Source organism: Hemiscyllium ocellatum, chromosome 19, assembly GCF_020745735.1.
Source record: "Hemiscyllium ocellatum isolate sHemOce1 chromosome 19, sHemOce1.pat.X.cur, whole genome shotgun sequence".
Lineage (NCBI taxonomy): Eukaryota > Metazoa > Chordata > Chondrichthyes > Orectolobiformes > Hemiscylliidae > Hemiscyllium > Hemiscyllium ocellatum.
This window is the reverse complement of record NC_083419.1, coordinates 4739709-4763060: the sequence shown is the minus strand read 5'-3', so window position 1 is coordinate 4763060 and position 23352 is coordinate 4739709. Positions and strand designations below refer to the sequence as shown.

At 45.8% G+C, this 23352-nt stretch overlaps 1 protein-coding gene across 2 annotated transcripts in view; it reads left to right on the top strand.

Moving 5' to 3' along the window:
* Positions 1 to 23352, top strand: part of LOC132824612 (serine/threonine-protein kinase 38-like) — a 72844-nt gene that overhangs the window by 11612 nt on the left and 37880 nt on the right. Inside the window, exon 2 of one of the 2 annotated variants that reach the window (XM_060839205.1) lies at positions 16906 to 17045. In XM_060839205.1, coding sequence (XP_060695188.1) covers positions 16912 to 17045 — 134 coding nt within the window. In that variant the 5' untranslated portion in view covers positions 16906 to 16911. Of the gene's footprint in view, positions 1 to 16905; positions 17046 to 21415; positions 21445 to 23352 lie in introns of those variants that run through there. The other variant, XM_060839206.1, reaches the window with a different exon arrangement.

Here is a 23352-nt window from a genome sequence, read left to right as displayed (position 1 = left end):
ACTCTAGACCTACAGCAATGTGGTTGACACTCAGTTGCCCTCTGAGCAATTAGGGAAGGGCAGTAAGTGCTAGCCCCAGCCAGTGATGTCCATGGTCTATTTGAAGAAAAGCTTATGGAAGATGGATCAACAGCAAATTATAGTGGTTGAGTCTGGACAGTGGCTGGAGTCGGATCATGTGGTTGGAGTTTCAGGTTAGCTGCCTCTACAAAGGAGAAGAAATGGTTAGAAGCTCTGTTTTGGCTTTTATCAGTAAGTGGAAGTTGTGAATAATCTGGTTCATCTTCCTTGATCGAGGCTGGAATAGAGTTGCTAGGAGAAAGTGAGGACTGCAGATGCTGGAGACCAGAGTTGAAAAATGTGGTGCTGGAACAGTGCAGCAGGTCAAGCAGCATCCGAGGAGCAGGAGAATAGCTCCTTGGATGCTGCCTGACCTGCTGCGCTCTTCCAGCACTACACTTTTCAACTCTGGTCTCCAGCATCTGCAGTCCTCACTTTCTCCTCGAAGATCTTAACCTACTGTGAATCCTCTTGCAAGGATGCCTACCTTGAAGAAGCTCTCCTCCTCCCTCTACAAGGAACTCAGTGAGTCCGTCTCTCTCTGCAAACCCCCCCCCCCCCTTCCCCAAGTCATCTATTCCCAGCGCGCCCCCCACCTTTTATCTCAGCATGTTAGGCACGCCAGCCTCATTCCTGAAGAGCATATGTCCGAAATGTCGATTCTCCTGCTCCTCTGATGCTACCTGGCCTGCTGCGCTTTTCCAGCACCACACTTTTCAACTCTGGAACAGAGTTGCTGGCTGGATAACTGTTCAAAATGGTCATGAAGTGAGAGAGAGCTTTTGGAGGGGTCATTAATTTTTATTTTATATTTAAATTCAGGAATTGATGGGGAATGTGTTTCAACCTCTCTGGTACAGCAGAATCCATGATATCACTTTTGAGAAAAAGTGAGTGATTGAAACTGGGAAAGCTGTAGTGTGGTCAGAAGGGTGCAGGGCAGTGGGAATAGCACCAACCAGCCAGAAAGGCTGAGCCTGACTTTAAATCATCTTTGTTGTAAAAGAATATAGTGTAAGGAGCTCTCATATCTGTCTTCTCTCTGGCAATGTGACATTGGTTGCAAGACCGGCCAAACTGTCCTTGTCTGACTGGTCACTTTGGAATAAAAAGTGAGGTCTGCAGATGCTGGAGATCAGAGCTGAAAATGTGTTGCTGGTTAAAGCACAGCAGGTCAGGCAGCATCCAAGGAACAGGAAATTCAACGTTTCGGGCCAGAGCCCTTCATCAGGAATGAGGAGAGTGTGCCAGGCAGGCTCAGATAAAAGGTAGGGAGGAGGGACTTGGGGGAGGGGCGATGGAGATGTGATAGGTGGAAGGAGGTCAAGGTGAGGGTGATAGGCTGGAGTGGGGTGGGGGCGGAGAGGTCAGGAAGAAGATTGCAGGTTAGGCTGACTCCATCACTGTCAATCTGGAGTCATGTGAAGGGAGCTGAATGGGTGTTTAGTCCTGGTGATTGAGACTAGCTGTGGTTGGATTTATTCTGCATTACCATAGCAGGATTTTGAGTCTATAGATGACTAATCCACTGTCATAACCACTCGCCACCCTCACCCCCAACGTTACATCAAATCGTTTTTGTTACGTTGGTGGCTCGTACTGTTTTCTTGCGTAATGTCTCATTGCTCATCTATCCTGGGTCGAGCAAGCTGCCAGGGATCAATTGAGACCTTGCTGTATACTATTTAGTTGCCATATTTCTGGCATCACAATGATGACTATGCTTAATGGACAGGAAAGCATTTGCAGCTCGTACAGGTTGTGAAAGGTGCTGTGTAAATGCAGTTGTCACTTCAGGATTTTAATTGGCATTCTAGTAATCTTTAGTGAAGTCGCTGTTAATAGCGCAGGTACAGAAGAAGCGCTGCTGCCTGAGAATACTTCCCACCCGGAGTTTCACATCCTTTTTGTTGATTGCTTGGTGTATTTTTAAATTGGAGAACTTTTGAAACAACAAGCTATGTGCCTTTCATAGCTGAAGCAGAAAAATGATGTCTCCCTTTTGTCGATTCACTGAGAAGGGTTAGTATCTTTGAACTAGCAATCCAGAGAATGTGAATTCCTATCCCGTCATAGCAGTTTGGGAATTTGTAGTTATAGATTAATAGACACTTTCCAGTCCAGACTTGACCTTCCTCATATCTATTATCCTGTCCTTTCCCTGTATTTCTTGAATCCCTGACTCATCAAGAATCTATTTACTAGGCAAAAGTGAGGACTGCAGATGCTGGAAATCAGAGCCTAGATTAGAGTGGTGCTGGAAAAGTGCTACCCTCTCCCCAGCTCCACCTCCCTCCCATGCCTTCATTCCTGCTTTTGCCCGAAGCATCAATTTTCCTGCTCCTCGGATGCTGCCTGACCTGCTGTGCTTTTCCAGCACCACTCTAATCTAGACCAAGAGTCTATTTACCTCAGCTTTAAATATACACAAAGACTCTGTCCCGCAGCTCTTTGTGACAAGGAGTTCCAAAGACACTCAACCCTTGGAGAAGAAATGCCTCCTTATCTCAGTCTTAAATGAGTGCCCCTTTATTCTGAGACTGTGCTCTCTGGTCCTGGGCTGGCCCATGAGGGGAAACATTCTCCCAGTATTTATCTGTTTACCCTTAAGAATCTGATATGTTTTTCATTCTTCTAAACTCCAGTGAGTAGAGAGCCAAGCTCTTTGCTCATAAGGTGATCCCTCCTTCCCTGGGATTCTTCTAGTCTTGAACAGCCTGGAATGAAATAATATCCTTCCTTAGATCAAAACTGCTCACAATACACCTTGTCCAGTTGCAGTAAGACTTCCCCACTCTTAAACTCCAAACCCCTTGAAGTAAGGACCAGCATTCCATTCCCTTCTTGATTACCTGCTACCCCTGGGTGCTGGCTTTGTGCTTCATGTGCAAATAACTCCCATGTCCCTTTGTGGTGCAGCTTTCTGCAGTTTTTGTTTCCATTTTAAACATTTTGTTCTTTTTGTTTTCCCTTCCAAAATGAAAAACTTCTTCACATTTTGCCCGTATAAAGTGTGTGGTTCGAAGCCATTGGTTTGCTGTAACAATTAAAGTCCTTTTCTCCCTTTTTTGGGAGGGGAAGTTGATATTGCCCGGTGTGGTCTTCAAATGATTGCAGCGTCTTGTCAGGTTGAAGTGGCTGGCTGGTTGTTTCAACAGGGGAAGGGCAAAAAATGCCAACAACGCCCATATCCTGAGAGAAAAGAGCCATAAAACAATGCAGATCAGATCTCCCTGCTGTTACAATCCAGCCAACCCGGGGCACTTGTGTTATCGACATGGTGATTGATGATAAACTGACTCCGTGTTTGTCTAATGCGTATCCTGTACAAGCAGACCATGACCTCACTGTGATCTCATGTGGTGTTACACTGTGTGTTAATAAAGCACTCCCCTGTAGACTCTTGGCACAGTTGCCGGATCTATTCTCTGGGCTCTGTCTCCTTACATCTGCTCGTGCCTCCGTTCCCTCCTCCAAACAGTTTGTGATATTATCCCAGAGCAGGTGCCTTGTTGTGTTGAAGAAGAGAATAAACCATTCCTTTCTCGTTTAATGATTTTTGGCCTGACTTCCAGTAGCCACAGTGGCTCCCTCCCTACCTCCTGTAAGCTCAGTGGTTTCGAAAGAAATTTGGACGGAAATGTGACTTTCACAACTACAGGAGAAGAGCAGGGGGTTGGGACTGATGGGGTTACTCTACAGGCAGCCAGCATGGATATGTTGGGCTGAATAGTCTCCCCTGGACTGTAAAGTGTCTATTAATCTATAAATTCAAATTCCCAAACTACTGCGGTTGAATTGGAATTTGTGTTCTCTGGATTTAGTCCAAAGATATTAACCCTTCTCACTACATTGGAGAAGAGACAGAATTTCTCTGTAAACTGAGACTGATTCGGAGATCCTGGTGCTCCATTATTTCTACATGGCATTCTATTCTAAGAGCAGGGAGATTGTGTCGGCCCTGCTGGAGTACTGTGTGCGGTTCCGGTCCCAACACGACAGGAAGGGTGGGATTGTACTGCAGAAGGTGAATCTCCTCTGCAGGTTGTTGCCTGGGATGGAGCAGTTTAGCTGGAATGGAGAGGTTGTGTGGGAGCCTAATACAGGTGGAAGTGTGGAGGATGATGAGGGACATGGACAGGGTGGATAGAAAGCAGCTGTTCCCCTTAGTTGAAAGGTCAGTAACCAGGGAGAGGGGGATAACCTAAAGGTGGAAGGCAGCCTAGATTTGAGGAAAAGGAGCTCGTTCAGAGGGTGGTGGGGACCTGGGAGGGTAGTTGAGGCAGGAAACCCACAACCTTTTTAGAAGTATCTAGATGAGCACTCAACATGTCACAGCATTCAAGGCTAAGGGCCAAGTGCCAGAAAGTGGCACTAGTGCATATTGAGTAGGTTTTTTTTGTCCAGCAAACTTGATGGGCTGAAGGGCCTCTGCTGTATGATTTCTGTGATTCGAAATGGGCATCGCAAGCTAAGCCAGAATTTCTTGCTCTTGAGAAGGTGATGTTGAGACGTCACTCTGAACCGCTGTAGTAACATCCCCAGTGCTATTAGGGAGTTCTAGGATCGACCCAAAGGCAGGAAAGGATTGATAGAGGTGGGCAAGCTAAGGTGGTGTGTGACTTGGAGGGGAATTGGAAGATGCAGTGTCTCCATACATCTGCTTTATTGTTCTGGCTTGTCGGGTCAGAATTTTGGAAGGTGCTGTCTAAGGAGCCCTGGTGAATTTCTGCATCTTGCAGGTAGTAGACACTGAGCGTCGGTGTGGGATGGAGTGGATGTTTGTGGGTGTGGTGCCAATCAAGTGGGCTGCTTTGTCCTGAATGGTGCCAAGCTTCCTGAGTGTTGGAGTTGCACCCATCCAGGCGAGTGGGGAGTATTCCATCACACTCCTGCCCTGTGCCTTGTAAATGGCAGACAGGCTTTGGGGAGTCAGAAGGTGAGTTACTCATCGCAGTATTGATAGCCTCTGATCTGCTCTTGTGGCCACTGTTTTTCTCCAAAACAATACCTGCTTGAAGTTCCTTGCAACGTTTGACTGTGTTATTGGTGTTAGAGAAATCCAAGATTTTGTTGTTGTTGAAGTGAAGTTCTGGCTGTTTGTGGTTGGTAAGGTTTGAAAAGCAATGGGAGTGAGGGTGGAGTCTGGGGGATCAGCAGCAGAAGGGAGTGGAGGAGAGATGGTTTTCCACAGCAGGTTGTTGGGATCTGCAACATAAATACTGCCCAAAAGGGGCAGTGGGTACCGATTCCACAGGAACTTTGAGAAGTGAGTAAATACTGAGAGACTAAAAAGCATTACAAAGGTAATGAGAGAGAGAGAGAGAGAGAGAGAGAGAGCAGGAGAGTGGGACAACTGCAACTTTCACAGAGCTGGTATATCCATGATGGATCAGGACGTGATGTTTTCTCATTCAGAACGTCTTTGTGAATTATTTGTCTGTTTTTTTTTAAACACTGTCCTTCCCTTTTGAGGGTGTTAGTGGGGGAGAGGGCACAGAGAGGTTAGGGATAATGTATTTTTCAATCATTATTTGGATAATAATGAAGAGCATCAGTTAGGAAGCTATACTGTGGTTTTATTGATAGACAGATTGTAATGATCTAATACATAACCACTGGTTAATGTCACACAGGCTAAGATGCTTTGGTACAGAGAGTGATGGAAGCAAGAACAGTTGTATATTTTGCAGGAAGAATTGGGTAAATGTTTAACATCCAGGCCCAGACAGGGACCGAGCAGGGCAGTGGGGTTGGTTTTGGATTGAAGAGTAAGGGCAGTCGCAGTGGGAGTTGTTGTAAACTCCTGTCTTACAGGATGGAGCTATAACAACAACTTGGAGAGTGCTTTAATGTAATGAGGCATCTCGAGGTGTGTCACAGAAACTATAATTAAAGTGTGACACTGCATCCCCCAAGGAGATATTAAGACAGATGTCCAACACTTAACCAAAGAGAGAGAGGCTTTAACAAGTGTCTGAATAGTGGGAAGGGAGATCAGAGAGGGAGAGAATTCCAGAGCTGGGCAATAGGAGGCACAGCCGTTGGTGGTGGAGCAGTTAAAATCAGGGGATGTTCGAGTTGTAATTGCAAACACTTTCACGAACGATGCAGTAACTCCTCTTGACACTGGGTGGTTGTAATTCCTGGCTGTCGGGGCATTGGGAATTGCATTGAAAGTTCCCAATCTTCAATCTTGCAGCAAAAAAGGAATCCATTCAGCATATTGTACCTGTACTAGCTCTCAGTCAGTCGCACCTAACCCTGCCCATTCTGCTTTGCTCAGATAAATTCACATCCCATCAAGTATTTATCCAGTTCCCTTCTGGATTACTGCTTCCGTTGGACAATCAAGCAGCCTGTTCTGGGTCACGTTTCCTTTAGGTTTTAACTGAGGTACACTGCTCACATCCTCCCAGCTTCAATATTCCCTTAAAAAGTGAAGGTTAAGGAAGGGGTTTCTTGAGGCGAGGTGGTAGTGTCCACACCCCGAGCCAGGAGGTTCAGGTTCAAGAACATAAGCCCATAAGACGTAGGAGTAGAAATTAGGCCATTCAGCCCATTGATCTGTTCCGCCATTCAATCATGGCCAATACGCTTCTTAATCCCATTTCCCGCTTTCTACTGTAATCCTTGATCCACTCAATAATCAAGAGCCTGTCTATCTCCGTCTTAAATACATTCAGTGACCAGGCCTCCACAGCCTCTGTGGTAGTGAATTCCATAGATCCCCCACTCTCCGGCTGAAGACGTTTCTCCTTGTCTCCATCCTCAAAGGTCTTCCCTTTACCCTGAGGTTGTGCCATCAGGTCCTAGTCTCTCCTGCCAATGGGAACATCTTCCCAATGTCCATTCTGGTCCAGGCCATTCAGTATTGTCCTGGCCCACAAGCTATTGCTTTCTCAGCTACTCTTTTCCCTCCCTCCCTCCCCCCCCCCAATTTATCTCTCCACTCAAGCCCTTCATCAGGAATAAGGCTTGTGGGCCAATGTCCAAAATGTTGATTCTCCTGCTCCTCGGATGCTGCCTGACCTGTTATGCTTTTCCAGCAACACACTCTGAACTCTGATCTCCAGCATCTGCAGACCTCACTGTCTCTATTCAGTATTCTGTATGTTTCAATTAGATTCCCCCCCTCCATCCCCCATGGGACTCCATCGAATATAAACCCAGAGTCCTCATTAAACTTTTCATTCCTGGGACCATTCTCGTGAACCTCCACTGAATGGCACGGTGGCTCAGTGGTTAGCACTGCTGCTTCACAGCACCAGGGTCCCGGGTTCAATTCCACCCTTGGGCGATTGTCTGTGTGGAGTTTGCACATTCTCCCCATGTCTGCGTGGGTTTCCTCTGGGTGCTCCGATTTCCTCCCACAGTCACAATGATGTGCAGGTCAGGTGAATTGGCCACGCTAAATTGCCCATAGTGTTAGGTACATTAGTCAAAGGGAAATGGGTCTGGGTGGGTTACTATCAGAGGATTGGTGAGGACTTGGGCCGAAGGGCCTGTTTCTAATCTAAATACAGTCCAGGGCCAGTACATCTTTCCTGAGATTTGGGGCCCAGAACTGCGCACAATACTCCAAATGTGGCCTGACTTGAGCCTTATAAAGCCTAAGAAGTGCATCACTGCTTTTATATTCAAGTCCTCTCGAAATAAATGCCATCTCAAAATAAGTCCCATCAGTTCCAGAGATCTGTCGTAATCGGACTGTTCAGGGATGTTAGAAAAATATCTCTAAGATTAAGGAGTGATCTGATAGATGTGTTTAAACTGATTAATGGAGTCAGTAGGTGGATCGAGGGAAAATGGGTTGTGGGTAAAAATACAACATTAAAGCCAGACCATGGCAATGTCCCAGCCTCAGGGATGGAAATTTGGAACTCCTTCCTCCCAAATTCTCAGGCTGACCATTAACAGTGAACTTTAAAACTGACGTTGATAGACTTTGCAAGGATTATTGAACCATCGTTTGTTGGAGTTCAGATACACATCAGTCAACATCCTGTTTCCTTCCCTGAACATTAGTGAACCAGATGGATTTTTACAACAATCGATAATGGATTCGTGGTGATTGTTACACTTTTTTAATTCCAGATTTTGTTTTATTATTGAATTCAAATTTGACCATCTGCTGTGGTGGGATTCGAACCCAGGTCCTCAGAACATTAGCTGGCTCACTGAAGAGCTTATGGTCAACGTTGATTCTCCTGCTCCTCAGATGCTGCCTGACTGGCTGTGCTTTTCCAGCACTACATTCTTCGACTCCGATCTCCAGCATCTGCAGTCCTCCCTTTCGCCTGGCACTAAGACTGGCAGAGTTTCCTGATGCCAAACAAGTTCCCCTTTTGGCCACTCACCATCCTGACTTTGAAATATATCGCTGTTCCTCCACTGTCTCTGGGACAAAATCCTGGAATTCTCTCCCTCTAGGATATTGTGGGTCTACCTACAGCACATTGACTGCAGTGGTTCAAGAAGGCAGCTCACCCCCACCTTCTCAAGGGGCAACTAGGGTCAGACAAGAAATGCTGGGCCGAGCCAGCAACACCCACGTCTCATGAGTGAATTATAAAAAAGGAAACCGTGGACCAGAATTTGCGATCAGTGATGTCCTCTTGAGCTGTGTTACCTGGTAGGGGAAGAGAGAAAGGGAGCTGGGGTTCCCATTACTTTGCAGTGCTGGGCTGTTCTGTGCAGCTGGGAAGTTAGTTGTGGATGCCTGGGTCTTCAGTCGTAACGCTAGAGCATTTGTCCCCAGAGACGTTGCTGTGTCCAGGGCAGTCTGCCAGTGCTGTAACAATTTGCAGATAGATGACCCGTAGGAGAGTGTTCCTAATGCTTCACTTGAGAGGCAGAAGCCCAGTCCCACAGTCTAAGATTAGCTGAGCTGTTCTGGACTGCCAGAGATTTCACTAACTCCTTAAATAGAAAGGCTGTCTGAAATGGGGGTGGGGAGAGGTTTAGTTTATTCGAATGAAGAATAGTGCTGCTAATTTGCATTAATATTTCTGTCCGGCTTGGGAGAAGTGACAGAGTCTAGCTCGCTCCTATGTCTGTATCTCACTGTGTTCTGTCAGTGCATAAACCGAAAAATAACTGCCTAAGATGGAGGGGTGGCAGTAGACCATTCAGCCCATCAAGCCTGCTCTGCCTTTCAATGAGATCCTGTCTGATCTGACAATCCTCAACCCCACTTTCCTGCCTTTTCCCTTATAACCCTCGACTCCCTTTTGTGATTTAGAATCGTCTCTCATCCCCAAATAAAAACTTATTGGGCATGATCCCTCAAGTAGTCCCTCCGTTCCCTAAATGCTTAGAAACCTGCCGATCTCACCCTTAAATATACTTAATAGCCCAGCCTCTACTGCACTCGGTGGTAAAGAATCGTACAGATTCACTACCATCCGAGAGAAGAAATTCCTCCTCATTGGGTGACCCTGATTCAGAGATTCAGCCCTCTGGTCCAAGTCTCTCCCTCTGTGAGCTGTTCCATGAGTGTATTTGAGGAAAGTTTGAGATTGATTGATTGATTCAAAGTGTTTACATTTCCTCTGTTACAGAATTCAAACTGAAGTCCAGTTCTGGTGTCAATTATGCAATTAAATGCCGGCCACTCTGTCAGTCTGATGGTCTTGTTTATCATTGCCCAATGAGGCAAATCTATATCCCCCTGTGCTTTGTATGTCACCCCTCTCTTAGAGGCTTCAAGTCTAATTTGACCAAGTGGGTCTTTTTCCACCTCAATCCCACAGTAACCCACTTGATCAGCAGACAGCATTCTTTAGAAATTATTGTTGTTTTATTGATCCAATTTTTAGGACCCTGATCAGATTCCAGTCTGTCTGGTGCTCCTTAAGTATAGAATGAAGAACCTGGTGATTTTCACTTGGAGGTGGAGGGAGACCTACACTCCTTTAACAGCCAAATAATGAAGTACTTGGTGTGAACTGGAACTGATTGGGGATGGCATTGTGTTGGAGCTGGGTGGAGTTTCCTCGCTTGGCCTCATGAGTACTGCAGAGGCCAAAGCTGTCTTAAAATACTTCAAATACTCAGCCAGTTTTTTTTTCTTCTGTCATCTGCTGTTTTAGTCCTGTCTCACACCCACTGAACCAAGTTTCTGGGCTGTGGCCTGATGTTGCTGCTCTTTGGGATCTCTCCATAGTGGGAAAGGGACTTGTGTGTGTTTTTCTTTGTTTGGAGCAGGATGGGTGGGAGGGACGATGGCGTGGGCTGAGATGAGAATCGGGCAGCATGGAGGCATGGCGTGGGTTGGCATTCCCACATTATGGCAGTCCAACGCATGTTGTAGCTATTTGTTTTCATTTGCTCATGGAAAGTGGGCGTCACTGGCTGGGCCAGCATTTATTATCCCATCCCTAGTTGCCCCTTGAGAAGGTGGTGGTGAGCTGCCTGCTTAACTCACTACAGTCAGTGTGCTGTAGGGAGAATATTGCTGCTCCTGTCATTTTCTCTGCAGTGATGTGGACTGAGGGATCAGTATTGGCCAGGACCCCCTGGAGAGATCCCAGGGGCTGCTCTTCAGAACAATGCCTTGGGATCTTTGACACTCCGCTGAGAGGTTAGTGGGGCCTCCCATTTATTTATGTTTTATCTGACCAATGACACCTCTTGACAGTACAGGCTTGTGTGTCTGAAGTGCAGCTTGAACTTTAACCCTTTCCATGACATGGAAGAGCTGGTGTTGGACTGGGGTGGACAAAGCTAAAAACCACACAACTCCAGGTTATAGCGCTGCTCCACTAGCTCCCTGATGAAGGAGCAGTGCTGCGAAAGCTAGTGCTTCCAAATAAACCTGTTGGACTATAACCTGGCGTTGTGATTTTTTAACTTAATCCTTTCAACGTGAGAGGCAATAATAGTCATAACTGAGGAAAATGGAAAAGGTTTTCTCTTTGCAAGTGGTTCTGATGCATTTTAAAATCGCATTACTAAGGTCATAGAATCAGAGAATACCCCAGTGTGGAAGCTGGCCATTCGGCCCATCAAGTCTGCACCAACACTCCGAAGAACATCCCACGCATACCCAGCTCCCCTACCCTATCCTTGTAACCCTGCATTTCCCATGACTAATCCACCTAACCCACACAACTTGGGTCTGTGGGAGGAAACTGGTGCACCCAGAGGAAACCCACGCAGACACATGGGGAATATGTAAACGCCTCACAGTTGCCAGAGGATGGAATCGAACCTGGGTTCCTGGTGCTGTGAGGCAGCAGTGCGAACCACCCTAAGGTGCCTGAATCCAGTGAGGTTTTTAAGTATTACAGTAATGACTGTGTACTTAGTACAGGCGATTCAGTGCTGGGAGAAGTGGAGTTTACAAACTAACCAAGTGACACTGGGCAAGCGTCTTGTGCTCTCTTTCACAAGGAGTCTAGCACCACATTGATGGTGCAATCACAGCGTAGCGTCTGCCTGCACAAACTAAACATTTACATTAGTCCCAGCAGTGGGGTTGGTTGGCTCATTGGTTTATACTGTGGTTTAAGTTGATATCAGCAATCTAGCTTCTCCCTCTATCCTGGCTGTACAGGATTGTTGGGGTATGATTTTTGCTGTGTGTTTAATGACAGGGTGGTGCCTGTCCAAGTATAGAAACACTTGTCCATTGCCTATTGTCCTCGGTGTACTGGAACTATTGCCCAGTTAGTTGCAGTGGAAAAACATTTTTATGCAAAAGGAGGTGCATCCTAAACTGTAGGTATTGTAATGGAGAAGCCCAAAACGAATGAACTAACATTGTATCATTAACGTTCGTGTTCCTGATTAGATAACCTCCAGGCCTGGGTTAACTGTGACCTGATTAGCTCACAAGAATGGCACGGTGGCACAGTGGTTAGCACTGCTGCCTCACAGCGCCAGGGACCTGGGTTCAATTCCTGCCTCAGGCGACTGACTGTGTGGAGTTTGCACATTCTCCCCGTGTCTGCGTGGGTTTCCTCCGGGTGCTCCGGTTTCCTCCCACAGTCCAAAGATGTGCGGGTCAGGTGAATTGGCCATGCTAAACTGCCCGTAGTGTTAGGTAAGGGGTATATGTAGGGGTATGGGTGGGTTGCGCTTCGGCGGGTCGGTGTGGACTTGTTGGGCCGAAGGGCCTGTTTCCACACGGTAAGTAATCTAATCTAATGCAAACTCCGTTTAAAGACAAATGAGAAATAAAGAGCCGGTTGCAGTGTGAAGTGAAGTGGTCAGATTTTGTTGGCAAACCTTTGTTGGCAGTAACTATAAGCAGCGAAGAATTTTGGGTCTATCCTAAGCATGCCCAGGGTGCTATGTAAATGCACAATCTAATTAATTAGGGAGCTGTGTACTATCTTGCAGCGTTTACTTATTGTGCCAACATTAGTTTTTCATCACCTGTGAACTTTAATCTGAAGGCAGCTGTTTCCTGTTTTTAAGTTGCCCGCGGGCTGTCAGTACGTTTTGTCTTGTTGTTGTAATCTAGTCAGCAAGATTTTCAGTCGGGTGTGTTAGATGCTTGCTTAAGAAGAAAAGGAAAGCAGCAGAATTAAGGCCATCACCGAAGTTCTATCGAAGAAGGGAGCTCTGAGTTTTGGGGGAAAATAAAACTCTGCCCAATTCGACCAGGACATCTGGAAACTAGCTGTTCATCCACATAGCTTCTTTTTGCAATTACTAGACCCTCAACCCAAATGTTACAAGAATTCTTTCTCTCTGCACATGCTGCCTGACTTCCTGAGATACTCCTGGTGAAATTACATTGTTGGCTGTGAGTCAGCGCAGAATGCTGTGAGTTGAGAAAGTTGTGGGTTCAAGGCCCACTGCAGTAATGTTAGGGCACAACAGCTAGCCCATGCAGTACTGAGGGAGCTCTGCACTGTCATAGAGGCACTGTCTTCTGGATGAGCTGTTAAACTAAAACTAAAACCCGATCAGGGACCCTTTTTCTTCAAAAAAGAAGCGGCACTGTTTAAAAGAAATACTGCGAGACCATGCTCTGCGTAAATGAGTTACTCTGCATCCTGAATTCTAGCAGCCACAACATTTCAGTGGGTGTAAAATGCCTTCAGAGGCTTGAAGAACTCCTGTTGTTTTCTCCTGGAGTTGTGGAGGCTGAGGGGATATTTGATAGAAGTCTGTTGTGGTTCTGTTCGCCGGGCTGGGAATTTGTGTTGCAGACGTTTCGTCCCCTGTCTAGGTGACATCCTCAGTGCTTGGGAGCCTCCTGTGAAGCTCTTCTGTGATCTTTCCTCCGGCATTTGTAGTGGTTTGAATCTGCTGCTTTTGGTTGTCAGTTCCAGCTGTCCGCTGCAGTGGTCGGTATATTGGATCCAGGTCGATGTGCTTGTTGAACAACGAGCACCCGAGCTACAAATCTTCGCACAAATGTTGATAGAAGTCTCTAAAATTAATGAGAAGCATAGATGGGGTTGACGGTCAGAATCTTTTTCCCCAGAGTTGAAATGTCTAAAACCAGTGGGCATGCGTTTAAGGTGAGAGGGGAAAAGTTCAAAGGAGATGTGAGGGGCAAGTTTTTATACACAGAGGTAGGAGTGTGGAAAGCATTGCCAGGGTGGTGGTAGAGGCAGCTACGATAGGGGCATTTAAGAGACTTTTAGATAAACACATGAAATGCAAGGGGTAGAGGTATATGGATCAAGGATAGACAGAAGGAATTGGTTTAATTTGGCGTCACGTTCAGCGTAACATTGTGGGAAAAAGGCCTGTTCCTGTGCTGTACTGTTCTGTGCCCTGACTCTCTCTGAAAGTCATACCATAGACAATGTGAGTCTTATTTTAAGGGACAGCTAGGTTTGTGTAGATTAGGAGTGTGAAGAATGAGTGACCCGGCCTTAAGGATATTTAGTGTGCTGTGTTTGGATTTTGCCAGTAAAATCTGAACACTTCGCGGTCACTTTAGCTGCGATCTGCTCTTTATTTCTCATTGTCTTTAAACTGAGTTTGCATTCTTGTGAGCTAATCGGGTCACAGTTAACCCAGGCCTGGAGGTTACCTAGTCAGGAACACAAACGTTAATGATACAATGTTAGTTCATTCTTTTTGGGTTTCTGCATTACAATACCTCAACCAATCAATAGTCTGCTTGGCAGCCAATTTACACTATCCTCTCGTGAAATTGAAATTTTCCCCTTGAATTGGTATTCTTGCAAAGTGTCCTGATAAGGACTATGCAAGGATTCCACAAAATGTCTTTATTTTATTCCCAGGGAAGTGTTAGCCACCAGGTGATCTGTTTTTAGTGAAGTCAGTTGAGGATTACATCTTCCCCAGGATATCGGAGTGAAAAAATCCCGAGCTTCTTTGAGGTAGATAGTCCCACAGGATCTCTTGTAATTTGTGCAGAACTGCTTCAGTGTCCCTTGCAGATTATAAGGCAGGGTAAGATCAAAGTAAAGAATCAATTAGCGGTCCCTTTTTTTTTGGTTTTGTTTCGTAATAAAAGTTTACAGAAATTGGAAGTGGAGAAATGAAAACTGAAACTGATGGAACTCTTGTCAGGCAGTAGTGATAGAAAAGGAAACTAACATTTTGGCTCAGATGATCAATTACAGAAGGAAAACGTTGCAGATTTTTTCACTGGACGGAATTAGGTGATTTTTTGTATTAAAAATCAGCAATTTTATGCAGTGGGTGCAATTCTGAAGCTTTCATTTTTTAAACTTTTTAAAAACAAATCATTGGTCGATCAAGAGAGAGGGTATTTGAAGAGGTAACAAAGAAGATTGATGAGGGCAGAGCAGTAGATGTGATCTATATGGGCTTCAGTAAGGCGTTTGACAAGGTTCCCCATGGGAGACTGATTAGCAAGGTTAGCAAGCATGGAATAAAGGGGAAAAACTAGCCATTTGGATACAGAACTGGCTCTAAGGTAGAAGACAGAGGGTGGTGGTGGAGGGTTGTTTTTCAGACTGGATGCCTGTGACCAGTGGAGTACCACAAGGATTGGTGCTGGGTCCTCTACTTTTTGTCATTTACATAAATGATTTGGATGTGAGCATAAGAGGTACAGTTAGTAAGTTTGCAGATGACACCAAAATTGGAGGTGTAGTGGACAGTGAAGAGGGTTACCTCAGATTACAACAGGATCTTGACCAGATGGGCCAATGGGCTGCGGAGTGGCAGATGGAGTTTAATTCAGATAAATACGAGGTGCTGCATTTTGGGGAAGCAAATCTTAGCAGGACTTATACACAAAGGTAAGGTCCTATGGAGTGATGCTGAACAAAGAGACCTTGGAGCGCAGGTTCATAGCTCCTTGAAAGTGGAGTCGCAAGTAGATAGGATAGTGAAGAAGGCGTTTGGTATGCTTTCCTTTATTGGTCAGAATATTGAGTACAGGAGTTGGGAGGTCATGTTGCGGTTGTACAGGACATTGGCTAGGCCACTGTTGGAATATTGCGTGCAATTCTGTTCTCCTTCCTATTGGAAAGATGTTGTAAAACTTGAAAGGGTTCTGAAAAGATTTACAAGGATGTTGCCAGGATTGGAGGGTTTGAGCTACAGGGAGAGGCTGAACAGGCTGGGGCTGTTTTCCTTGGAGCTTTGGAGGCTGAGGGGTGACCTTTATAGAAGTTTACATAATTATGAGGGGCATGGATAGGATAAATAGACAAAGTTTTTACCCTGGGGTTGAGGAGTCCAGAATTAGAGGGCATAGATTTAGGGTGAGAGGGGAAAGATATGAAAGAGAGGGTGGTACGTGTATGGAATGAGCTGCCAGAGGATGTGGTGGAGGCTGGTACAATTGCAACATTTAAGAGGCATTTGGATGGGTATATGAATAGGAAGGGTTTGGAGGGATATGGGCCGGGTGCTGGCAGGTGGGACTAGATTGTGTTGGGATATTTTGTAGGCATGGAGGGGTTGGACCGAAGGGTCTGTTTCCATGCTGTACATCTCTATGACTATGAATATTATTATAAGGCTTTGGGGGAAGGACAGGCTGTGGAATTGCAGGATTTTGACTCCACTGAAAGAATAGCATGTATTTCTAAGTCTGGATGGTGAATGACCTGGAACTTGCATCCAAGTTGATTGGGACCATAGTCAAGGTGAATAAATCTACCACGTGATTATAATAAGCTTTTGGAGATTCATTGCTTGTGTAGTTCAGTATGAGGGTTATTGATTTTTAAAAAATTATTAAACACAGTAAGTAGATGCTTTGTGAATAATAGCCATTGGACATTCCAAAGCCAGACCTTTTGATTTGTTTTCTGTTCAATCGCAGGGTGTACCAGAATTGACATCTTTTTCAGAATGCTGTCTATTTGTCATTGCAAGATCTTAACCAACAAAGACTAGCAAACAGTGAGGTGATACATTAATCTGTGTGGGTTAGGGGCAGAACATTGACCAGAGGCATTCCTTACTCTTCACCCACCACTGGTGGGATCCACGGGACTCCACCTGAATAGGCAATGGGGCGTATTTTTTAATCTCACTGACTCCCAGCATCTCTGCCAATGTGGAGCCTAAATTGAAGCTTCAAATAGGGGCATCTGCTCAGTAGAGCTGACATTTAATTGGGTTAGTTGTGATCTGACTGAATGGCAGTTCAGGCTTGAGGGGTTGAATGGCCTATCTTGTTCTTTATCAGTGAATCAGAAGATATAAGCATGAGAATTTTCTCACTGAGCTAAATCTAAGAGTATGATTTCTATCTCCAGCTTATAGTCTAAACAATTTGACAAGTGCTTGAAGCAGAAGCCTGTTGCATCATTGGTTAATTCCTGTCTCCTTTCAGTTGCGTGTCAGTGATGAACCAATCTGTTCCCCTTGAGCGGAGATCAGTAGGAAGCCACTTGATGGTGTTTTTCTTCACTCTTCTGGCAGGTTACCATGGCGATGATTGGAGACTCCACAGCATCCTTTGCAATGAGTAATCACACGAGGGAGCGAGTGACTGTGGCCAAACTGACACTGGAAAATTTCTACAGTAACCTCATCGCACAACATGAAGAGAGGGAAATGAGGTAACCTCCCTTTGAATTTCTGTCAGGATTATGCTTGGCCCCTCACTCCTGTTCAGTCAGATCATTACTAAGCTGCACTGTTTCTGTTTGTTTTTCTTTATTCTTTCTTCTGATCTTGGACAAGGCCAGCATTTGCTGACCAGTCCTCCTTTTCCCTGGAACTGTTGACCTGCCCAGGCCATTTTCACCTGATTGCCTTTGGCTTCAGAGGAGAGTGAGACTGGAGGGGACTCACTAGGTTAAAAATGGCAGGTCTCCTTCCCTTTTTAAATGAACCAGGTGGGACTTTACAACAAAACCATGGAATTGTTACTGTGCAGAAGGACCATTTGACCCATCATGTCAACTCAGGTTCTATCACTGAGTGCCAATCTCCATCGTTTTCCCTATCCATAGGGTATCATTTCTATCCAAATAGGCTTCCAATGCCCCTCTTGAATACCTCAATTGAACCTGCCTACTCCACATTTCCAGGCTATGCATTCCAGAGCCTAACAACTCGCTGGGTGACAATGCTTTTTTTTCTCATGTCACCCTTGTTTCATTTGCACAACACTTCAAGTCTATGCCCTCTTGATCGTTCTTTTTCCATTTGAGTCAGAGATGTACAGCATGGAAAAGACCCTTTGGTCCAACTCCTCCATGCCGACCAGATATCCTAAATTAATCTAGTTCCATTTGCCAACACTTGGCCCATATCCCTTTAAGCCTTTCCTACTCATGTACCCATCCAGATGCCTTTTAAATGTTGCTATTGTACCAGCCTCCACCACTACTCTGGCAGCTCATGCACCATCTTCTGCATGAAAAGGTTGCCCCTCTGTAACTTTTAAATCTTTCCCCTCTCACTTTTAAACCTGTGCTGTCTGGTTGCCCTCTCCATCCCAGGGAAAAGACTTTGCCTATTTACCCTATCCATCCCCCCCATGACCTTTATAAACCTCTATAAGGTCACCCCTCAGCCTCTGACGCTCCAGGGAAAACAGCCCCAGCCTGTTCAGCCTCTCCCTGCAGCTCAAACCCTCCAACCCTGGCAACATCCTTTTCTGATCCCTTTCAAGTTTCATAACATCCTGCTGTTAGGTGGGAGAGACCAGAACTGCACACAGCTCCCTCTATCGACATCCTCCAACCTGCTTATGGTCAATCATCTCTCCTCTCAATGGCTTTCTCCCAGAGGAGAACTGTCCCAACTTTGTCAATCTATCCTCATCACCTGAGGTTTCTCATTCCTGGAACCATTCTTGTAAACAAAAATCAATAATAATTTCGTATTGACACAGGAGTAGGCCATTCAGCCCTCGAGCCTGTTCCACTACTCCATGAGGTAATGGCTGATCTGTGGCCTAACTCCATACTCCTGCCTTTGGCTGATGCCCCTTTAATACCTTTCGCCTAAGAAGAAAATCTCAATTCCAGATTTTAAATCTAACAAGTAATCCTGCATCCATTGCTGTTTGTGGGAAAGAGTTCCAAACCCTTCTCGCTCCCTCTCAAGGTGCTGACCAGATCGCAAGTCAGCTCTGGCTAAACTGTTACCATGTAGAATATTCCCTCTTCTGTAAATTGTTCTGATCGTATGACCAGTGGAAGAGGGTCAAAATTTCAAATAAGCACAACACCTTATGCTGCAGGGAAGACAGATGCTGATTGACATACAGGTTGTTGCAGTAAAATTGTTGTGATTGCAACTTGTCATTCTTGCATTGGTCCTGAGGAGTGCGAGATCAAAATCTTTAACCAAAGGCCACGCCTCCACGATGCATTTTCAAAAGATTTTACCATTTTAACCCATTGTAACCTATTTCATTGTCCATTCTATACTTTGAAATATCTTTGCCCCCACCCTTCATTGTCATCGCTGTCCCCATTATCACCACCAACACTGCCATTACAACCATTGTCAACACTGTCATCACCATCGCAGCACCGTTACCACTGCCATCACTGCCATCATGGCTTTGTGCAATGGACATATGGAATTGACCAATGCCTTTAGGAGGTAAATCTAAGGCCAGTGGCCCTAATTGAAATTGATAAGCTGAGAATGGGCTGATTTAGCCTGGAGATACTGCAGTGAAACATTGACATGTGCGGAAACTCATTGTCCTGCTTTATCCAACTCCACTTGAAGCTGAGAAGCTCATTCCTGTTTACTTGATGTACACCCAGTCTGCAGCCCCTCCCTCCCAGCAAGAGATGGTAATTTTGCCTGCATCACTGTTTGGATAGATCAGTACTTAAAAACATGGTTCAATGAATTTCAATTAATTCAGGGGCTGTGGGTGGGGCTGGCTCAGGCACCATTTATTTCTCAGCCTTAGTTGCCTTTGATAAGGTGGTGGTGAGTCTTAGGCCCTATAGGTTAGGAGCACCCATAATGCTTTTGGGAAGCGAGTTCCAGGATTTTGACTCAGCAACACTGTTGCTTCATAATGTTTTATACCTTTTTACCCAACAAAAAAAATTGAACTCTAACTTCAGCATGCATTGATTCCGACTGGAGCTACAGCTTTCCATTTCCTTTCTGATTTCCCTTCTGAAAGGCCTAATGCTAACTTTGTTTCCTTGTTATGGTGTTTCCCCCACAAGACAAAATGGTTTCTTCCTGTGGAAGGGCCCAGTCACTGTAAAGTGGTATTCCACCAATTGAAAAGAGGGGTGAAGACTTCAAGAACCCCCTACCGCCAACTCCTCTTACCCCAAAGGAGGGGGACACCCAGTGGTGCAGTTGTAATGTCATCGGACTCGTAACCCAGAACCCCAGGCTAATGCTCTCGGGATGTGGGTTCAAATTTCACCATGTCTGATAGAATTTTTTTTAGACGCTAGTCTAATAGTAATCATTAAACTACTGTTGATTGCAGCAAAAACCCTCTGGTTCATTAATGTCCTTTAGGGAAGGAAACTGTCATCCTTGTGACTCAAGACCCACCACAATGTGGCTGATTCTTAACTTCTCTGGGGGTAATTGGGGATGGGCAGTAAACGGGTAAAAAATGAGGTCTGCAGATGCTGGAGATCACAGCTGAAAATGTGCTGCTGGTTAAAGCACAGCAGGTCAGGCAGCATCCAAGGAATAGGAAATTCGACGTTTCGGGCATAAGAGGGCTTATGCCCGAAAAGTCGAATTTCCTATTCCTTGGATGCTGCCTAACCTGCTGTGCTTTAACCAGCAGCACATTTTCAACGATGGACAGTAAACGCTGACCTAGCCAGTCACCCCCACATCCCATGAATGAACCTTTTTTAAAGAAGTGTGTTGCTTGAGATTAAACTGCTGTGAACACAGCAACGAGAACTGAAGGTGTTTGTCGCTTCCCCAGCGGCTGGGACTGTGAACATTTCAGTCATTATGAATCTCAGCGTTCTAGGAGATTTCTGCTCCTCCGGGTTTCTAAATAAACCAAATCTCTGGAGCCAATGCAACCCAGATGTCAACTTATCATTGTGTTTGATGTTTTCATTTGGATCCCTCTCTCTCGGCCCTTGCTGCATTGAGATTTGGGTTTACGTACCCAGAAGCTAATTGTTGGCACTTCCTGGGCAGTGCTGAGGAGAGATGCTCCTTCAGAGGGGGCTTGTCTTGAGATGAGATGTTAAGTCCAGGCCCTGTGATGTCACAGACCCCATTGCACCAGTTTAAAGTGATTCAGAAAAGCTTCCCAGGACTTGATCAATATTTGTCCCTCGACCAAGAGCAGATTATCCGGTCAGGTCTCCCATTTGTGTGGGATCTTGCTGTGTCTGCACAGGGCTGGTTTAACCTGACAAATGCATCGAGTGGATTGCTTGTAAAATGCTTTGGGATGTCCTGCTTAAATGTAACTCCTTCTCATCTCCTTTTCCGTTTTTTTTTGTTTATTTCCCCAACTCATCACCCTGTCTTTGTGCTCCCCTTCAGTCTCTCCCTTCCCTGTGAAAAGACTTTGCTCAGATTTTCTCTGCTGATGTTAGCCCCAAGTTCTTTATGCCAGGGTGGATCTCAAACAGAGAGTTGGTATCGAGGTGTGTGTGTGTGTGTGTGTGTGTGTGTATGCGCTACTGTGTTAATCGCCTGTGGTTTGACTCGTTTTGAGGAACAGGAAGTTAGTGGGAGCAGACGTTAGGGAGGGGTTTCTATCCTGAGGTTTTTAGTTGATGTTAATAACAGTTTGAGGTTTGGAGTGTGTCGTCAGCTGTTTGCCCTGTGCTGAGATACCGACACAGCCAGAACTGAGCTGCTTCAATCTAGTCCAGAACAGTTCCACTGTCTACAAGGAACAAGTCAGGAATGGGATGAATCCACCCCACCCCTTGCTGGTTGACCACACCTCCAACAACACTCAAAACCTGACACCATCCAGTATTTTGATCCAGCAACAGTGAAGGAACAGTGATCTATTTCCAAGTCAGGATGGTGAGTGGCTTGAAGGTGAACTTGCAGGGGGTGGTGTTCCCATGTATCTGCTGCCCTTGTCTTTCTAGATGGAAGTGGTTGTGGGTTTGGAAGGTGGTGCTTGAGGGTCTTTGGTGAATTTCTGCAGTGCATCTTGTAGATAGTACACACTGCTGGTGGTGGAGGGAGTGGATGCTTGTGGATGTGATTCCAATCAAGCGGGCTGCTTTGTCTTGGATGGTGTCAAGTTTCTTGAGTGTTGTGGGAGGTGCAGTCGCCTAGCAAGAGGTGGGGGGTATTCCACCACCTTCCTAACTTGTTTCTTGTAGACAGTGGAACTGTTTTGGATGAGATTGAAGCAGCTCCGTTCTGGCTGTATCTGTATCTCAGCACTGGGCAAACAGTTAGCATTGCTGACCACACTCCAAGAAGTGTGTTGCTTGAGAGTAAACCACTCCAATCACAGCGACGAGAGTTGAAGGTGGTGTTTGTTGCTTCCCCAGCGGCTTGGACTGTGAACATTTCGGTCTGTATGAATCCCAGCATTCCAGAAGATTTCTAAGTAAGCCAGATGACTGCAGCCAATGAGACCCAGATGTCAAGTTATCATTGCATTTGATGTCTTTGTTTGACTCCCTCTGCCCTCACTTCAGAGAAAGGGCTTATGTACCCAGCAGCACGTTTGGCAGAAGCTCTGAGTTGGCACTCCCTGGGCAGCGCTGAGGGATAGCTGCTCCCGACTTGACCAAAGACCCTCAGACAGCAAATCCACAACCACTTCCATCTAGAAAGACAAGGGCAGCAGATACGTGGAAACACTACCCTCTGAAAGTTCACCTTCATGCCTCACACTATTCTGACTTGGAAGTATATCGCTGTTCCTGTACTGTCACTGTCACTGGGTCAAAATCTTAGAATTCCCTCCCTACGGACATTATGGGTCAACCCACAATACATGGACTGCAGCAGTTCAAGAAGGCAGCTCTCTCCACCTCCTCAAGGGAGTCCAAGATGGCCAATTATTGTTGGCCCAGCCAGTAATGTCCACATCTCACTAAACATATATTCAAAACCACTGTATATCTGATGTGTCCAGCCTGTTCCCATCCTCCGCAGATCTACTCTGGCACTGTCTCCTCACAGACACTGTGAAAGCGGAACCCAATCCCAAAAAATTGCAAAAGAGGAAAGGTTCCTGTTTTTGTGCATGATTGGTTAGTTGCAGGAGAAACCAAATACTGGAATTCTGAAATGGAACTGGAGGGCGGAGTGTTCAGGTAGCACCTGAGGAGAGAGAAACAGTTGATAGTTTTGGTCAATGACCTTCCAGAGAATGGAAAACATTAGAAATGTATCTGGCTTCAAACATTTCAGGGACTGGGGCCATGTGTGTGAAGGAGGGTGAAGGAGAGTTTAAAAGCTACACAGGGATGAGGACTCCAAGTTGCACTTTAACTCTGTTACTAGTTCTTCTGGCCTCTGCCACTCCAGCCAGTGCAAGCCTAGTAGCTCAAGATGTCTAGTTACCTCACCTGGCAAGTATGCATGGTTAGGTACCTCGTGCACTTGAACTGCACATCCTAATTAACTGGTGTCTTTCACGCTAACTCTAACTGTCTGGAGCTATGAATGTTGTGCGCTCAAATCTTACTACAAAGATTTGAGCCCCCAATCCACGCTGACCCTTCGTTGCAGTACTGAGTTGGTTAAGCATGGTGCTGGAAAAGGCACAGCAGTTCAGGCAGCATCTGAGGAGCAAGGGAGTTTGTGTTTCAGGCAAGACCCTTCAGGACTGGGGAGGAGTGGGAAGGGGCTAGGGGAAAGGTGGGCAGTCAGTGGGTGTGATAGGTCAGGTGGGAAGGGTGAATCGGAGTCAGAGGGTTGGGTGTGGCATGAGGTAGGCAGAAGGGAGATTTGGAAACTGGCGTA